The 17,977-nt window shown below is 42.1% G+C and overlaps 1 protein-coding gene across 1 annotated transcript in view; it reads left to right on the plus strand.

The window, feature by feature from the left end:
• The window catches only part of LOC144790818 (E3 ubiquitin-protein ligase TRIM17-like), a 537,715-nt gene extending 532,051 nt beyond the window's left edge, over positions 1-5,664 (plus strand). The window contains exons 7-8 of the mRNA XM_078665494.1: positions 5,526-5,546; positions 5,630-5,664. Of these exons, the coding sequence (XP_078521620.1) occupies positions 5,526-5,546; positions 5,630-5,664 (56 nt within the window). The remainder of the gene's footprint in view (positions 1-5,525; positions 5,547-5,629) is intronic.
• The last annotated feature ends 12,313 nt before the right edge of the window (positions 5,665-17,977 follow it).

Here is a 17,977-nt window from a genome sequence, read left to right on the forward strand (position 1 = left end):
TTGCAGTATACATTTTTTGTACCTATGAAGGGAGGCTTTATACTGATCCCTAGCTATGTCATGTTTTGTTTTCCTCCAGGATCTCTCCAAAGCCCGAAGCCTCCGTTTGTGCTCCCTCAAGAGCGGGGTGAACCATGGAGCTCCTTTTCCTGGTCCTTTGATGGGCTTGGTCCTTTCAGGTGCTATCAAATCGATAGCTTGACACAGGCTCCACGTTAAATCCGTGTATTCCAGGTCCAGATTGCTACCAGCTCCAGAGGGTCGGGCCACTTTCGGAAATGTCTCGGTCAGGGTTTTTAAATCAACCTTATCCCATTTACGGATTTTTCTGGCTCCCTGAGACAGATCACTTAAGTGTCCGTCAATATGGACCTCACAATTCACTAGATAGTGATCGGTCCATATGCATGGTAAAACACATCTGAGAGTAACATTTGGATCAGAGGTCCATACAAGATCAAGGGTATGGCCCTTGATGTGCGTGGGTACTTCCACAAGTTGTTTGAAGCTCAAAGAAGACATTGTAGTATTCAGTTGGCGTGTAGCCAGATCCTTGTGAGGATTTTCCCAATGTAAATTAAAATCTCCAGCTACGACGAATTTTTTATATCTCGTGCAGAGGTCAGACAAGTCACTAGTTTCCCTCACCCCCGGCCCTCTGAATTGTATGGTCTCATTTCGGCGATCTGACAAGGTCTCTCTCTCTTCCTTCTTTTCACGCCTGGGAGACAGAGAGGACCCGAGCCATCGCGTGTGATGGACACTACTTAGAAGCAAGCTGGATTCAACGAGGAAGGCGCCCTTTGATCCCGCAGCATTTGCCAGAGAGCGCATAATCAGTAGACAAAGACGGTGCTATATGAAAATAAAACCCTCGTTAAAATCATTAATTAAGGAGTCGGTCTCTCTCTCAGCGTCCCCTCCAATAACCAGCCCTGTGGAGACAGACCTCAGCCTAGGTAATCCCCCGACCCTGGGACAAGAAGTAAAGCCCAACTTGGTAAATCACTGGCTTTATTGTGTCTCAAGGATGGCAGAGCCTCAATCCTTACGCATTTCGGTTGTTAATGGCCTTGCTCACAGATGAGGAAAGTCTCATTGAATAAACTTGCACCATATAAATCACAATGATCACGTGACCTGGTGCAATCCTACAATTCCCAAAATGCACCCGGGGTGTTGTTGCAAACTGTGGTATATGTACAATAATGCTGAAAAGCTTCTTGATGCCACAGTCTGATTAAAATCATTGCCCAGTGCTTGGACTGTGATGTAATGTAGATCTTGCTGGATAGCGTCCCAAATTACAGTTTAAAAGTCTGAGTGCAATGTGATGTTCATGAAATGAAATGTCACGTATAAATTGTGTAGCGTTTACCTTCCATGTTTAAAGTCCTCATGATGTACTGCCCATGGTATCACTATATCTTTGAACACAATGCCAGAGAGTCCAAGTTGGCAAGAGGAGATGTAACTCCTCTTGTACTCCCTTTCCCATTGCCGTGCAAAAATACCTGGGAAATCCTTTTTGTCTGCACATAGGTGCATTGGACATATATATATGCATAGATATATACATATATTTATATATATGCATAGGTATATACATAAGGGTGTATGTTTATTTGTAATGGAGAACCCCCTTTTTCATTCTTTACCTCCCTTTACCTCTACCCACTTCCTACAACCAAACATGATCCTCACCTCCCTTTACCTCTAACCACCTTTAAACCCTAAAATCATTCTTACCTCCCTTTATCTCTATGCGCACATAAAAATTATCCTATTTAAAAAAGCACTTACCTGCCTGATAAAGTACTGTGTGACAAATGTAGAAATAGTGGCAAATGGATGCATTCAATTGATGCATGGTAAAGGGTAGTTCCTGTGTGTTATATTAATTTTAGTTACTTTGTTTTTAGTCCTCATCATATCCTTTCAGAATATGTAATATTAATTTTATTATGTAATAATAATTTTACAGCTGCTCAACATAAGTTCAATGCAAGCCATATTCATTTAAACAGGGGTCATACTCATTTAAACATGGCTTGTGTTCATTTCTCTATGTGGGTTATTCATTTCATAGCATGTCATATTTCTCTCCCATAGTTTCATATTTATTTCAAAAGGTGTCATATTAATTTTAATAAATGTCATGTTATTTTGATGTAGGCCATATTCATTTCACCAGGTGTCATATTAATTTCAAAGTGGTTCATATTCAACTTAGCATGTGTCCTATTCCTTTCAATGAATGTCATATTTCTTTCAATGGATGTCAGATTCACCTTAACACCTGCCATAATAATTTCAACATAGGTCATATTCATTTCAACATAGGTCATATTCATTTTAGTACATTCAATATTCATTTGGAGGTGCATCAGATTAATTTCAAAGCATAAAATATTGATTTTGACAAGTTTCATTTTAATTTCAGCATTGGTCATACTCATTTTAAGACATGTTGAATATAATTCAATGGGGCTCATATTAATTTCATTGCATGTCATCTTAGCATGTATCATACTCCTTTCAATGGATGTCTCATTCATATTACCACATGTTAATTTCATTCTAGCATGAAACATATCCATTTCAACAGGTATCATAATCATGTTAATGTGTATCATATTACTTTCAATGTAACCCATCTTCATTTTATTAAAGCCATGTTCATTTTAATGTTACTTGTATTAATTTTAATATATGTCAAATTAATTTCAATGAAGCTCAAATTCATTTCAACACATTTCGTATTCATTTCAACATGTTATATTCCTTTCATTCAATGTTCTATTTATTTCAATGGATGCCATATGCATATTAACGCTTGTCATGTTAATTTTAGGATGCAACTTTTCCATTTTAGCACATATCCAGCGCGGGGACACGCCGAGATGGCGTAACCAGGCGCTATATAAACTCCATTATTATTATTATTATTATCTATTTCACTTGAATATGTGTAATATTCATTTCAATGCATGCCATATCCATTGTGACAAATGCCATGATAATTTCAGCTTTGGTCATACTCTTTTTAAGGCATGTCAACTTCAATTCAATGGTGCTTATAATCATTTCAACACAAGCCATATTCATTGCAACATGTGTAATGCTTATTTCAGTTTATGTTATATTATTTTCAATGTGCATTATATTCTTTTCAGGATACAGTATATTCATTTCAGTAACTTAGATTCATTTCAATTTGTCATATTCATTTTAATGCATGCCGTATACCTCTTGGCTTATGTCAGTCATTTTAAGAAATGTCCCATTCTGTCTGATGCATATTGTATATGTTCTAGTGATAGCTATGTTATTTACAGTGAGGACCATATTTATTTCAGTATGATTGATATATATTTCAGTACTGCTCTTATTCAGTTTAGAGTGTGTTTTATTCAGATCAATCACTATGTAGCATATTCAATCTGCCAGGTTTCATATTTATTTTCGATTCATGTCAGATTCACTCAGCAAGGGAAACATGTTAACTCTGATACATATTACATTCATTCTGGTGTGTAAAATATGCATTTTGCAGCAGGCTATGGATTTCAGAAGGTGTCTGTTATGGGGATCTATAATTTTGACATGAACGGCTTCCCATAACTAGCACGTTGCGTAGTGCTTCATAAATACCTCCGGTTTTTGACTATGTTTAATTTCCTGCTTGGATCCTTGCTGACGATTTTCTCAGGTAAGACGTTTTATTTTTAGATTCAACTGTTGGCTGTTATAGTTGTTAGTCTAAACGTAGGCTTTTGTTCTTTGGAGACCGACATCATTTATCTCAATTCCGTAGGTACTAGAACGTTAAATCTTTACCGACCTTAACTACAATTTTTATAATACAGATAGAAAAATATGCATTTTTTTGTATCCATTCTTTTATTGATCTTTCTACAGATTCTACCATGTAATCAGGCTTTAGTGCGTAATTGAGAGAATCAGACATAAGTATAAATATAAGCATTGTTACTTTCTTCGACATACCTTATTGTTACTTTTATCTTATCTCCTAGGGAATCATGAGCTTATACTTCATGATTCGAAACTGTCGTTGACAGAGAGATTATTTCTGATATACACTCTTAAAACTGTAGCTACAGTGTGCTGTGCAACATACGTGAATACGACATTCCTTTCTGGTTCAATAGCAGAATTTTCTATGAAGCTCTGACTCATTGAGCGCTGTCTGGAAGTGTTTCATGAAACGTAACTCCATTTTAAAGGCCATTTATTACCTGGAGCAGTTTCTTAGTTCCATTTTCTTTTAAAGACATACCATCAATTAAGGTGGAGCTCTTAGATTAAGAATAAAGAATAGCCTATTCCATATAATTAATTATTACTTTTAGCCAATATATATATTCTTTTTACTATTATCTTGATTTCTTTCCGTTTTTGTTGATTTTCAAGTATTACTGCTATCCTAGGTCTTATTCATGGTATATATAATGACCTCATTGTATGATATTTGGGGCACATGTGGTCAATCAACTGTGATCCAGATTAACAGTACCATAGTAAGTCTAATTCATTCAAACCTCTTTTGGTAAATACCATTTACATGATTTATGTTCCAGCTAATTATAATATTTCGAACCTATATCACTGTATCCCATATAAACTTTGGCCTGACCACCACATCATCTAGTCCCTGGTAAGCCAATTTCCCCTTCCAGCTGACTTCATTTACTCATGTTCACTTGATGGGATATCTTGGGGGTTTTCTGGTCCTTCTTCTTTATTTCCCTTTTTGTACATTTTCTTCTTTAGGCTTTTTTTTTTTACCATTTAATAGTAATCTTACTTTTCCCCTGACTGGGAATTAACAAATGTATTTGATTGGGTGAAGGCAAATCTTTTCACGTTAAATATTTTCTCAGCTTTTCTTTATTCACAGACCAAGAAGGTTTTTAAACATGTATTATATGTTAGTTTTTATTGAGACTCAGTGTACAATTTTTTTTATTTTAGGCATAGGATTTATTGTGGCTCTCCTGATTAAGGCGTTCTGTATGCCGAAACGCACATAGATAGTAAGAAGACCCATCAAATTATTAGCCACTTTAATATATGTTTTTGGATCCTTCCTTTCTTTACTATATTCTTTGTATTATTATAACTAGTTTATTTCATTACTGATCTTATGCATTGTTTCATATAAATATGTGTATAGGACCAATGCACATGATTGTTGTATGTATTCACTTTTGGCAATTTTGTTGGTCATATGTGATGTTACTGTCTTATATATGTTTTTCAAGGAAATATCTTAGAACCTATAACGGTCATTTTAAATGATTTTGTATGAATACAATGAATTGTTATTGATTATCATTGTGCACTGAGTCTAATAATATTGTGTTTGTTTAACTAAGTCTAGGGATTTTTCTTCAAATAACTGCTTATCCACTATACCATTGTATGCCACAGACAAATGAGAGCTGTCAAGAGATTATACATGACATAGATTTCAAATGTCCTTGTTTTTTTTTCCACTGCAGACACAGTGTCCATAGAACTAGGTAAGGACTTTTGATTTTTAAATAGTGTTCATGTATTTTGGTTGATATTTTCCTGAACTCTTTTTTCCCTCATTTGGTTCCAGAGTGGAGGCAATTACGCAGCTTTGCCAGTGAGTAATATTGATTTTATTGACTATAATATTTTATTTGTGAAATTCTGAAACTCTGGGGCATGTGCAAGCTTAGGTATTGGACTATTTCCTTACTGTGAACCCCATCTGTGAGTCGCAAGTTCACCGGGTGTGCGCATTGCCAGCATTAATTATATGTAAACTGATGTTCCCTTAGTTGTGATAGACTAAATGCAACTGCAAATATATAGGGGTACCACTGAAGAAAGAATGACATACTTAAGACAGAGAAAAAACTACGAATTGTATAAAAAATTCTTAGGCAACTCTGTAACATATAACTTAATTGTTTTATGGCATCCTATCCAATGACCAGAGACCCAGAATATATTCACATATAATATATTTAATATATCAGAAATCTAAGTATTAAACACATTCTTATACACAAATATATATCAAATTGAGTACATAATGTATTTTTCTAAAACATATCTTCCACACTTTGTACTGTATTGAAGGATGAGAGGGGTTGCATGGTTTAAAGCTTGTGACATTGAGTTATAATGAATCATCAACAGTTGGTGTTTCACTATCTATGTGTGGGTGTACCATGCTGTTCTTTTTATGTTGGTTGTAACTTGAACAACTGATATTCAAGGGGAAAAAAAGGAAATCCTTGGATTCAGTTTTTAGATTCTGGTCATTGGGTAAGATGCCATAACAACAATAAAGTTACATGTTACCATTATTAGAACAGACAGTTGTCCAAGAAATTATCATACAATTCATAGACTAAATGCAGTCAGACTAATTTAGTGTGTTGTAGAGGACTGTTTTGGATCCCATGGAAAAGTGTGGGGGGTCCTCTTTTCCATGAAAGGAATGAAGAGCTGTAGGCACGGAAGGTTTTAGCATGCAGTGTTAAATATATTGTTTAATTTGTGTGACACTCATTTTTAATGATCACGTCCTGTTTTTCCTCATAAGACTTCTACCTAGAGCAGTAAAGGGGGGATGAAATGGAAATAGTGAAACAAGGAAGACAGTGACAGGAGAGAACACAGGGATGAAAAAGAAAATGTAAGGGTGAGAGAAAGACAATTGGATGAGGGTGGTAGAAAAAGCCTTCAGGTTGAATAAAAACAACAGCTGTGGTATCCAGCCGCTTAGCATTTGGCACAATAAGAGGAATGCTTGAAGAAGAACTTTGGGCTTTCATACTTATTGATACATTTTTACAGGTCTGCTTGTGAATGCAGTCAGACAGACTTTCACAACCCTCTGCCAAGCATAGGTATGAAGCATGAAGCAACTTACCAATGTGAGCAGGGAAGACAGGCATGCTCTAATCCAGACTCACCCCAGGGATTACTTGGAGACAATAGGTGTATATTAGATGACAATCTTTCCTGTTAGAATATATATATACATATATATATATATATATATATTTTTTTTCACTGAAAATAACATAGGTTTCAGGGATGTTACAGGTAGTTGGACATTTCACTTGTACAAAACCAGAGAAATTCGAATGTTATAGTTACTAGAGCAAACTATAACTCGCGCCCCCGCAATGCACTGCTGATGATGTCACATATTACATAATTCATGACATGGTCAGTGACATCACTGATGACATCATCGAGTGAATGTGTGTTTCTGTAAAGTTAAAATATATTTTAATGCCAAGGTGTATTGAAGAATGAGTTGGTGTAGAATGGGGGGTGTATGATTTAATAGATGTGTGACCGACTGTATAAGTTAGTGATTAAATGTGTCTTACTGAATATTTATTTATTTAGTGTTATATAGAGCGCAAACCAGACCCGTGAGGGTATCAGAGTGCTTTACAGTAGTATCTGGCAGGATAACAGGACAAAAGGGTGGGAGACTAGAAGGGATAGGGAACACATAGAAAGATACAGTACATGGCAAGATAAACAATCATAATATCCGACTACCTATTGGGATAGGAACAAAACGATACAATAAGCTAGAAAAGCAGTCTCAGCACCCTGGAAGATTGTTCGGAAGAGCAGGGTGGGTAACAAAAGGAGAGGGGGCCAGGGATAATGCCGTAACGATAGGTAAAGTCAGGTTACGGAGGAGAATGTAACGTGAGCATTAGGAGAGGAATTTGCCCATTAGGAAAGTGTTGGTCTCCTTTTTGAAGAGAGCTACAGACAGCATTCGTCTGATGGCGGGTGGGAGTGAGTTCCATATTCTTGGAGCGGCTCCGGAAAAAGCCCGATTGTACATTCTTTTTTTCTTGAAGCGTGCAGGTTGGAGCAAAAGGGCTCTGGCGGACAGGGAGTTTCTGGCTCCACCAGATAAAACAAGTTTCTGTACGAAAAAAGCAGGGGTCTTGGAGTAGAGAGCCTTGTGGGTGATGCAAGCCAGCTTAAATTGGATTCTGGCCTCAAGTGGAAGCTAGTTCAGAGCTGTAAGGTGGGGTGAGATATAGTCAAACTTCTTAGAGCCAGTTAAAAGTCTGGCAGCGGCGTTAAGGCAGGCTTTAAAGGGTGCTAGAGAGGTCTTAGGTAGGTGTGAATGTCTGTATCAGTCTCTCAGTTGTTGTGTAAGCTGCTGCATGGGTTGATGATTAGGTACATGACTGTCTATATGGGTTACTTATTGGTTGCATGAGTATCTGTATGGGTGCCTCAGTGTTTGTGTGTGGGTGGGTGATGTGTGACTTTCTGCCTACATGTGTGAGTAGATAATGCACTGGGTGTATGGGTTTACTAGTGCATGTGGAAATAGCTGTATAGGTGAGAGAGTGTGTGTATCAGTATGTTAGTGAGTGAATGTATGTCTCTCTGGTATATATGTGAGTAACTACATATGTGAAAGGCAGTATATGTGAGTGTTGGAGTATATAAATGACTATATGTGAGTGAGAAATTGTGAGAGTGGCAGTATAAAGGAGTGTGTGCTTGTGTCAATGATTGTATAAGAGAGTAAGTAGATGTTAGCATCTGTATGAATAGCTCAGCTAGTGAATGTATAACTGTATAGGTGAGTAAATGGCAGTGTTATGACTCTACATGTCTAGCTAGGTGTGTCAATAACTCTATGGATGAGTGACGGTGTATGAGTGTTTTGTTTAGGTGTATGAGTGCATATAATAGTTCTGTATTGATGAGTGACTGCATGTATGAGTAACTTTATGGGTGAATGAATGAATGTGTGTGTATAGCTAGGAATTAGTCAGTGGGTATATAGTAACTGCTATTGATTTGTCTATTGTTTCGAAAATGGTAGTCTGTATTTTAGAGTGGGTGTATCAACGGTTATATTAGGGTGTGAGGAAGTGAGACTTGATCTGAAAGGTGGGTCCCTTGTATAGGTAACACACTATCAGTACTAGATGGCACTTAGAGGATACATATGGTCTTTATTATATCTTGTCTTTTTTGTTGCAACTTATTATTTCAGTGGAATGATAGACCACAAGTTGCTCTTTTGGATTTCCAATATCGTCTTCTGGTAATTGTGTTGGACAGCCATAGAGACTCCCATATTCTAATTATAGGTAAGACATGCACATCCTTTGGAAGCATATCTTGCTCGTTCACTTATTCCATATATTAGTCTATTTAGTACGTCTTCTCTTTTTTTAAGACATTGATAAACTTCTAAATCACCTCTCTACGTGGTTCATGCCGTTGACACTGTCTTTTGGGAATCAAGCAGTATGAATAGTTTTTAAGTGTAAGTAACCGGACATCTATTATATATCTTGATGTATGTCAACTATCACAGAACTTGCTTGGTTTTTTGACCCCTGTCTTCTCTACCTTTTTGAAATACATGTCATACTATTAGATCATAGAGTAAGATGCATCAGTATCTGTATTGAGTACTCTACTAATGTTTTTTAAGTTCTGCACTAATTAGGGTTCATCTACCTCCACTGAGGATTCGGGTTGTGTTGTGTCACATGTTGAGCTCAAGTGTCAAATAATAGTTTTTTAACCATGTAAATACTTTTGTATATTAGTTTTGTTTTTCTTCCTTGTCTTTAGAATATCAATGGTGACAGTGTACATATAACTTTTTCATTACACTTTTTAGGTCCCCTGTTCATGTGGGTTTTGACTGCCTGGAAGAGGTCCTGAGGAAGGTGGCCGTTGGCCGCCGAAACGCACGTCGACCATAGTGCGGGGTCTCACACAGTTTTGAGACTCGTAGTTGGCAGGGTTTTCCCTGCTGATTAATACCCAGATTCCTTTTTCAGACATTGTGGATGTGTATGTAATGAGAGTATGAATGTGTTTGTTGTGATTGGTTGTGTGCTATCAGGGGCATATGTATTGGTATAAATTGTTCTTTTCACATATAGTTATTGTCACGTTATCTTCTCCTTTTGTATGAACCATGAAATTATTTTTGGAAATGTTAATATTGTGATTACGTGTTTCTCATAAATTCTTATTGAAATGAACATATATAAACTTGAAAGCAATGCTAAAAACAAAAAATTTAAAATGTTATATATTTTTTGAACAAAATTAATAGTCTGTTGTGTGTCTGTCACCTCTAACACAAATCATGTGATGCATACGTGTAATGAAAAATTGTGGCCATTTAGGGAACTTCTTCTTCTGTTGTGCTTTATTTCTTCCCCTCTGTTCCCTGGCCGTATTCATAATTTTGAGGGGGTCCCATCATTACTGCTTTTTTGTGAATCAGATTATCACGTCGATGATGTCATCAGTGATGTCATTAATAATGTCATCAGTGATGTCATTTGAGATGTCATCAGTGATGTCACGGACCTAGTCATGAGTGATGTAATATGTGACGTCATCAGCAGTGCATTGCAGGGGTGCGAGTTATAGTTAGCTCTACTAACTATAACGTTCAAATGTCTCTGGTTTTGTACAAGTGAAATGTCCAACTAACTAGAACGTCCCTGAAATCTATGGTTTTTTCAGTGAATTTCTAAGGTTTTTTAAAATGCTAATTTCTAATTATAATGTTCATTAAACCTATAGTTTTTTCAGTGATTTTAAATTATCATTCCATTTTCAACATCGTGAAAACAACCGATATCGCCAGTTTCCAGCAATAAGAGCAACAACTAGCGATAATAATATGCAGAGTAGGCGTTCCTGTGCAAAAAGAACACAAAAACACCACTTCCCGATATTTTCAACGAGCAGCCAAATCTGAGGTGCGATCCAAAAACAGGCAATAAGCTGCATTAGCAGTAGGAATGTAACACCTGCCTTTCACTATTGTTAAGTAGGACGACTATCTACAGTGTGAAATGGAGCCCAGCCTAGAATCACATCTGAAGACCAACACATGTCATAGAGCTACTGATCATGCACCTCCAACCCCCAAAAAGGCCACAAAACCCACTGCCACCACCATCTGGGCAACTCCTCTGGACCACCCCCCTACTACCACTGAGGCAGCGCACAACAGGACAGCAGACTTTCCAAAAACAGCATGGACCCTCAGCTACACAATGGCTGAATGTTGGGAGATGTAAAAGCCAAACATGTGTGAAGTACGCAAGTCAATCACCAATAATAATGCACACAATCCCAAGTGTATCGGTGATGTGCTGGACAGACCTCACTATACTGCTGGTGTTTGTAGTGTTGTGAACAGTGGACGTAACCATGTTTCCTCAGGCAGTGGGGAAGATCTCGGTCATGTACCTGTGTCGTCGTCCCCTGTAAGCGGAAGCGCAGTGGTCCAGTCCAACATACACCACTCCAGCGTAAAGTGTGAATAAATGGGCTGGGGCTCTGGGCGTGGTTTACTTGTGTGAAGGCCAACGTGTCTGCCAGAGCAGCGGCCCTCACCCTGCCACGTGGCTGCCGCCATGACCGCCGGCCTCCTCGACACAGGTCCCCTATGAACTCATGAGTATGCAGTGCTGTGCCGCTTTCTGTACAGATTACTGCCTTCGATCTACACTGCGGACAGCAGGGCTCACAATTCAGATGGAGTGGCGATTGCAGAGGAGGCAGTCCAGTAGGCAAGACACATAGCTCCCAGTGCAGCGTGCCTGAACCACACATCATCGCAGGCTGTCCACACGCTGAGCACCAGAGGTACCACTAACTCAGTGCACCACAAGTCATCGCCATGTAGCCTTAATAAGGCAGAATTCATTAGACAAAAGACATTGCAACCAGTGCGGCCCGCCCAACCCACGCATCATGGCAGGCTCTGCACATGCTAATTACTTCAGGTGCCACTAACTGTGCAGCTCAACTCAACACCACGTGGCTGTGGGCCCTTGCTGACCGCTGCCTTCGGCCTACACTGGGGTCAGCAGGGCTCACAATTCAAATTCAGTCTTGATTCATTTATTGCAGAGTCCAGTAGGCAACTAAGTATAACGTCTAAGTATAACTAAGTATAACGTCCCTCAAACCTACATAATATCCTTTTAGTATCTTTGCTTCAAGAATTTGTTTTATATCAGTTAAAGCTTTACTACAATGACAATATTCATCTTTCAAGTCCAAACGAACACTGACTGGCAGTCTACACTGCAGACAGCAGGGCTCACGATTTGTCAAAATATGTAGGTTTCAGGGACGTTATAGTTTAATGTATTCCATACATATTTCATGTTTGCTTCCATACGCCTACACTGCGGTCAGCCAAGCTCACAATTTGAATCCAGTCTTGTTTTATTAATTGCAGAGAGAATTGTGCTCTATGTCCTCGTGTGAGAAGGTGGCTCTATATATGCTGGACAATGAGGCAGTACAGTGTGTATAGAGTCCACAAACCCCAAAGGTTTAACAGAGGTTAAAGTCAGTAATGACCTTACTCTCCAAAGTGGTAGCTTGGTCGAGCAGTAAGACAGTACCAGAGGACAGTGTAAAGCATTTGTTGCACACACTCAGTCAGCAAAAAGTTTCACACACTCAAGAACTGAACTCCAGGCCAATTGTTAATATATCCTTAGATATAGTTGTTTTATTTTTAGAACCAACAGTTGTAAAAATATACTTTTCGAGATACGAGTACTCTCAGGTAAATACTTTGCAGAGGAGCAATACGTTTATACACACAATAATCATAGGTTAGCAAATAGCAATACAGTTCTGCAACACACTCTAGCATTGAGCTCAATGGTTTTCATAGGAAAGTACAGTTGATTACTTTATGGATTACTTTGGTAGTTCCAGGACTAGATCTTGGGTTCAGTCCTGGGGTCTAAGCTGAAACCAGATTAGCAAAAAACATTTTAGTTATAGTGATGATTTTTCCTGAATATAAATCTGTTTTAAAAGTTCACACTTGGAAACTTTTCGAGGTGATTCTTGCAATGTTATTCAATGGGAGGAAATTCTGGTTACAGGTAAAGTACGATCGCGTTACTTTTGTAACCCAGCACTAGTCTCCTAGGGCCAGCACTGGGGGGTTAACTCAAAACAGGTAGGTAATTGCGTTTCAGTATGTCGTACGAATTTTAAAGAATATTTGCAGTTTCAAAAGTAGGCACTTAGAAGAAATTTCATAGAAAAGCAGACAATGGGTTCCTATGGAGAAAATACAGGGTTATTAGTAAACCCGCTAGGGATTACTTTTGCGGTTCAGTACTGGGCTGACAGGTACAGTACTGGCTTCTCACACACAGGTGAGTACTTTCGGATTCGGACTTTGGCTGATTTTATAGGAATATTTTCAGTTTTCAAAACTTCACACTTAGAAAATTTTCGAGTAAAGATGGGTCAATGTTATCCAATGGCAGGTAAGTGAATTACCGGTTTCCAGGTGAGTACTTGGTTGATGAAGTCAATGTTCTTGGCATAGACTCAGGGGTCCCTCAGGGTCAGGTAGGTACAGTTAGTTCACCCTCAGCGGCACAGGGGCAGCCGGGTGCAGAGTAGGTAGGCCCAATGATATCCAATGAGGGAAAGGGGGCCTTCGGTTGGTAGAGGCTGCCTCGCAGGCCACACGGTTGTGAGAGCTGGGCTCCTGGTCACTTGCTCAGTGCAAGGGGGGAAGTAAGTTAGGACTGAGAGGTCGCAGCCAGCGGCACTCGGGCGGCTGGGTGCAGGGTGCTCAATGTTATCCAATGAAGATCTTGCAAAAGGGAAAAAGGCTGCAGGCTCGGGGATGGAGACTCTCCAGGGGCGACCAGCACTTCAAAGGGTAAGTTGGGATCTTGGAGCACAGGTAGGTACCCCAAAGGGAGGCACAGGGGGCTGGAGGGCGCCGGGTGCAGGGGTGTTTTTGGGTGTCGGAAAAGCTTACCCTCGGCTGGTCGCGGTGGGGGTGGCCCCTGGTTCTGAGTCTGCAGGCATCGGCTGGTTCGTCGAGGAGGGTCTTTGGGCACTGGACTTTGGGTCCCAGTTGCCGGGGGAGGTCCTCGGGTCTTGGTTCGGGTTGGCCCGGCCCGGGCTCGGCTGGTGCAGAGTGGGCTGGTCCAGAGCTTCCTGGCTGGCACCAGGTGGGTTGTTGCCTCTGCTGGAGGGAGTCCCAATCGTCGAGAGGGTCACGGCAGGTAGGCCCTTTGGGTGTCCTAAGGTCACTGTCCATCGAGGTCGCCATGTTCAGGCAGCAGCAGGTTCCAGGATCAACAGGCCGGTAGGGCTGGGGCCAAGTCAGTTGGTGTTGGCCTGTTGTTAGCAGCTGCGCGGCGGGTCTTTTTCTTCTTTATCTTCTGGCTTCTTTTTTCTATCGGGATCTGAGGAAGGAAGGATCAGGGAGCCCCTAAATACTGAATTTAGGGGCGTTACAGGTAGGGCAAGGACCAATGGGTCCCTGCTCCGGGGTGAGTACACCCCCTGACCTGCTCCTCTCCTGTGGGAGGGGGGCAGGAGCCTAGCTGGGATTGGGTAGGGCTCCCCATCTACAAGATGGCCGGGGCCTGGGGTCGTGCTTCACCTCGCCTCTTCCACCTGAGGGGTGGAGTTTGCACAGGTTGTCACACCCCCCTTCCTGACAAGGTTTTTCCCACCAGTCCTCCCGCCAAAGTGGGGGGTAGGACTGGTGGGGGGCTGTTTTCTGGGTACAGCAAATGGTCTGGAGAACCTCTCGGAGTCGGTATGCCTTTGAAGCTTCCCCCTGTCCATCCTGGGGGAGGAGACATAGCACCTCGCTCTGGATGTCCTTTGTTGCAGACCCAGGAGAGCGGGGGGCTCTCCACCCAGGGGTCCAGCAACATGTCTGCTGTGTGGCAGCCTCTGCAGCCACTCAGCCCAGACGTGGATTGTAGGTTCAGATTTTGGAGGGTGTCTCTAAGATGCCCTCTCATGCATGTTACCTTAAATCCCACACTGGCATCAGTGCAGGTTTAATGTGCTGAGAAGTTTGATACCAAACTTGTCAGTCTCCAGTGTAGCCATTATGGTGCTGTGGGGTTCGTAATGACAACCTCCCAGCACCATATACTCTTAATGGTATCACTGCACTTACAGTGCCCAGTAATGGCCCTGGGTACTGTAGGAGCACAGGGCTCATGCACCCATGCCCTCACCTCTGGCATAGGGTACCCAGCTCGAGGGGTGACTGAGGTATGCCAGGGCAGTGGGTTCTGTGGGCAGGGGACACAGGGAAGTGTGCCCTGTCGACTCTGGTTTTGGTTCTGTACTTAGGCACTCATCCTGCCAAGGCAGTGTGTGGGTGCCAGGGTACAGGGCCCCTGAGGATGGCACAATCAGTGCTGCAGTCCTCAGGGGTCTTCTCTGGTCACCATGCCCTGGGTACCATTTACTAGGGGCTGACAGGTGGCCAGAGATGCCAATTGGGTATTTCGTTTCTGTACAGTTTTAGGGAAGGAACACAGGCCCTGGGTATCTGATTGGCAGGGACCCAGGGCACACTCAGTCAAAGCACATCAGCAGTTCAGAAATAATTGGGGGCATACCAAGGCAAGAAAGATGGCACTTTCTCACACCTCGGATTTTGTTAGGAGGATGTGACAGCACAGACATCGAGGAATGCTTTTTGACTACTGCCTTCGATCTACACTGCGGATAGCAGGGCTCACAATTCGCATCGAGTCACAATTGCAGATGACGCAGTTCAGTATGCAACAAACATTGCTCCCAGTGCTGCTCGCCCGCACCACGCATCATCGTTAGCTGCGCACACGCTGAATGCTTCTGATGCCCCTATCTCAATTCAGCAGAATTATTTTTTTTAAAGTTTTATTTAAATTTTCATAAGAAAACAATGTCAGGAGACATTCATTAATGATACATTGCAGAATACAGTTGCACATTGGTACATCCACAAAGTGGCATAGCCTTTTACAGAAACCTTTTGGTATAGAACATCAGTCACTTCATAGATACATCGTTAACTATCACATAAGCATACAGAATACCATCAGTCAGGCGATTGAACTACGACATATGCAGTAAACGGTCCCCAGACGTCCCTAGGTCTAGAAGCTCTTGGCAGTTCTTCCCAATAACACAGAAGCTGAACATGACAAAAGGCAACATCTTTCAGCCATTACGGAAATCTGGGCGCAGGCCTTCCATCCGAGTGTAGCGAGACTCTGCGCTTGGCCAACAGTAGCGCCAAGGCCATCAGCCTGCGATTACAAGCTTTAAGATGTAGAAAATTGACTAGAAGGCAGATAGGCATGGTACAAAGCACATGTTCCCCCAACATAGCTGTCAATGCTTCAGTTACTTTCCCCAGAACTCCGCTACCCTATCACAACTCCATGCCAGATGCTGAAAATTGGCTGCTTCTGACCCACAACGTCTACAGCTGTCAGAATCCCATAGCCAATATTTAAAAAGTTGCGCCGGCGTATAATATATTTAAACGTATTTAAAGTGAATCAGGCGTAAATTCCCGTTAGCAGTGAATTGCCCAGTTAGTTTACAACATGTGCCCCATTCATCTTCCGTCAGTGCTTGCGGCAAAATGGCGTTCCATTTATCCAACAGGCCCTCACTCCCATCCACTTCGTCACCATGTGAGGCATTATATAGATTGGTGATCATTTTCGCCCTAGATTGTGCAACATAAACATACTGCAGTGCCGTAAGAGTGGGGGGCTCAGCAGGATAGCCGAGATATAAGGCTTTATTCGCAGCCCTTAGTCTACTATATATAAAGGTGGCAATAGCCGAGCCTGTCCCATCACCCAAAAAGGCCTGCAATCCAATGAAATCCCCACCTAGAAACACATCCCCCATAGTGCACTTATCCACAGCTTGCAAAATTTTTAATGCATTTGTTTCACATGTCACGGAAATCTGCCCTTGGTTGAGCAGCGACATGGCAGGAGCATACAGTGACAACCACTCAGCCCGTCTCTCAAGTTCCCTCCATTCGTGTCTTGTGCAGTGTACCGTGTCGATCTCATCTTTCTCGAAGACCGTAGTGTCATTGACCACCATTGGTTTCAACGGTATTGGGTGTACAGCACCCGCTTCAACCGCCACATGTGGCGTGAATGGCGGTGCATTCTGCCAATATGACGCATATTGTGCTTGCGCACACAGATAGTACAATTGCATGTCTGGCACACGGAAACCACCCTTTTTTTACGGTACCGTAAGAACCTCCCACTGGATACGTGGCTTTTTCCCTCCCAAGACCAAAGTGATCAATATCCCAAGCAATGTATTAAAAAAATGCTGCCTCAAAATAACAGGTATGTTGACAAATAAATACAGGAATTTCGGGAGGACCACCATTTTTATCAGTGCCACCCTGTCTGCAAACGTCAATGGGAGCTGTATCCACCTAGCAACTTTGTCTTCGCGTTTAACTATTGCAGTCCCGGGGGAGGAGCCACGTGTCCATACAGTATGGTCGCGTGAGCCTGTAGCTCCGTGCTACCCGCGCCTCGACTAATTTATCCTGACAAACTCCTGTGGCGATGCGAGCAGATTTCGGCACCGGAAGGCTAGTGGTGGCGATCGAGCCGACTCCGGGCCCGCGGGGGTGCAGGGGGCTAGAGCTGTGGACGGCGGCAGTTTAGGCCTTCATCTGCTGCGGAACCGGGGATCTGGATCGCCTTCAGAGCCGACCTATAATGCAACATCATCGGGGAGATTGCCCGGAAGCTGCCGGTCGCAGCACACCGTAGCTTGGCGGACCCATTTGAGAGGCCGCTCTACCTGTGGGGATATCTCTACGGATCCTACTCTCGGCGCCCAGGGGGGGGGACTCGCTCAAGCCCCCTCCATTGGAATAGGAGCCGAGACCCATGCGGGAGCGCCCGCGGAGGGGTGCCGTCGGAGGATCCAGCATTGGTGCCGCTGTCGGAGCACCGGCCAAATAGTTGCCACATGCTTGGTGGTGGGGCTCATACCTCCGGATGGGGCCCTAGCAGTTTTCGTAGAGGAGGAGTGATCCACCGCGTGGTGTCCCGGGTGCCCCCTCGTGGATGCGGACGGC

This window comes from Lissotriton helveticus, chromosome 11 (genome assembly GCF_964261635.1).
Source record: "Lissotriton helveticus chromosome 11, aLisHel1.1, whole genome shotgun sequence".
Taxonomy (NCBI): Eukaryota; Metazoa; Chordata; class Amphibia; order Caudata; family Salamandridae; genus Lissotriton; species Lissotriton helveticus.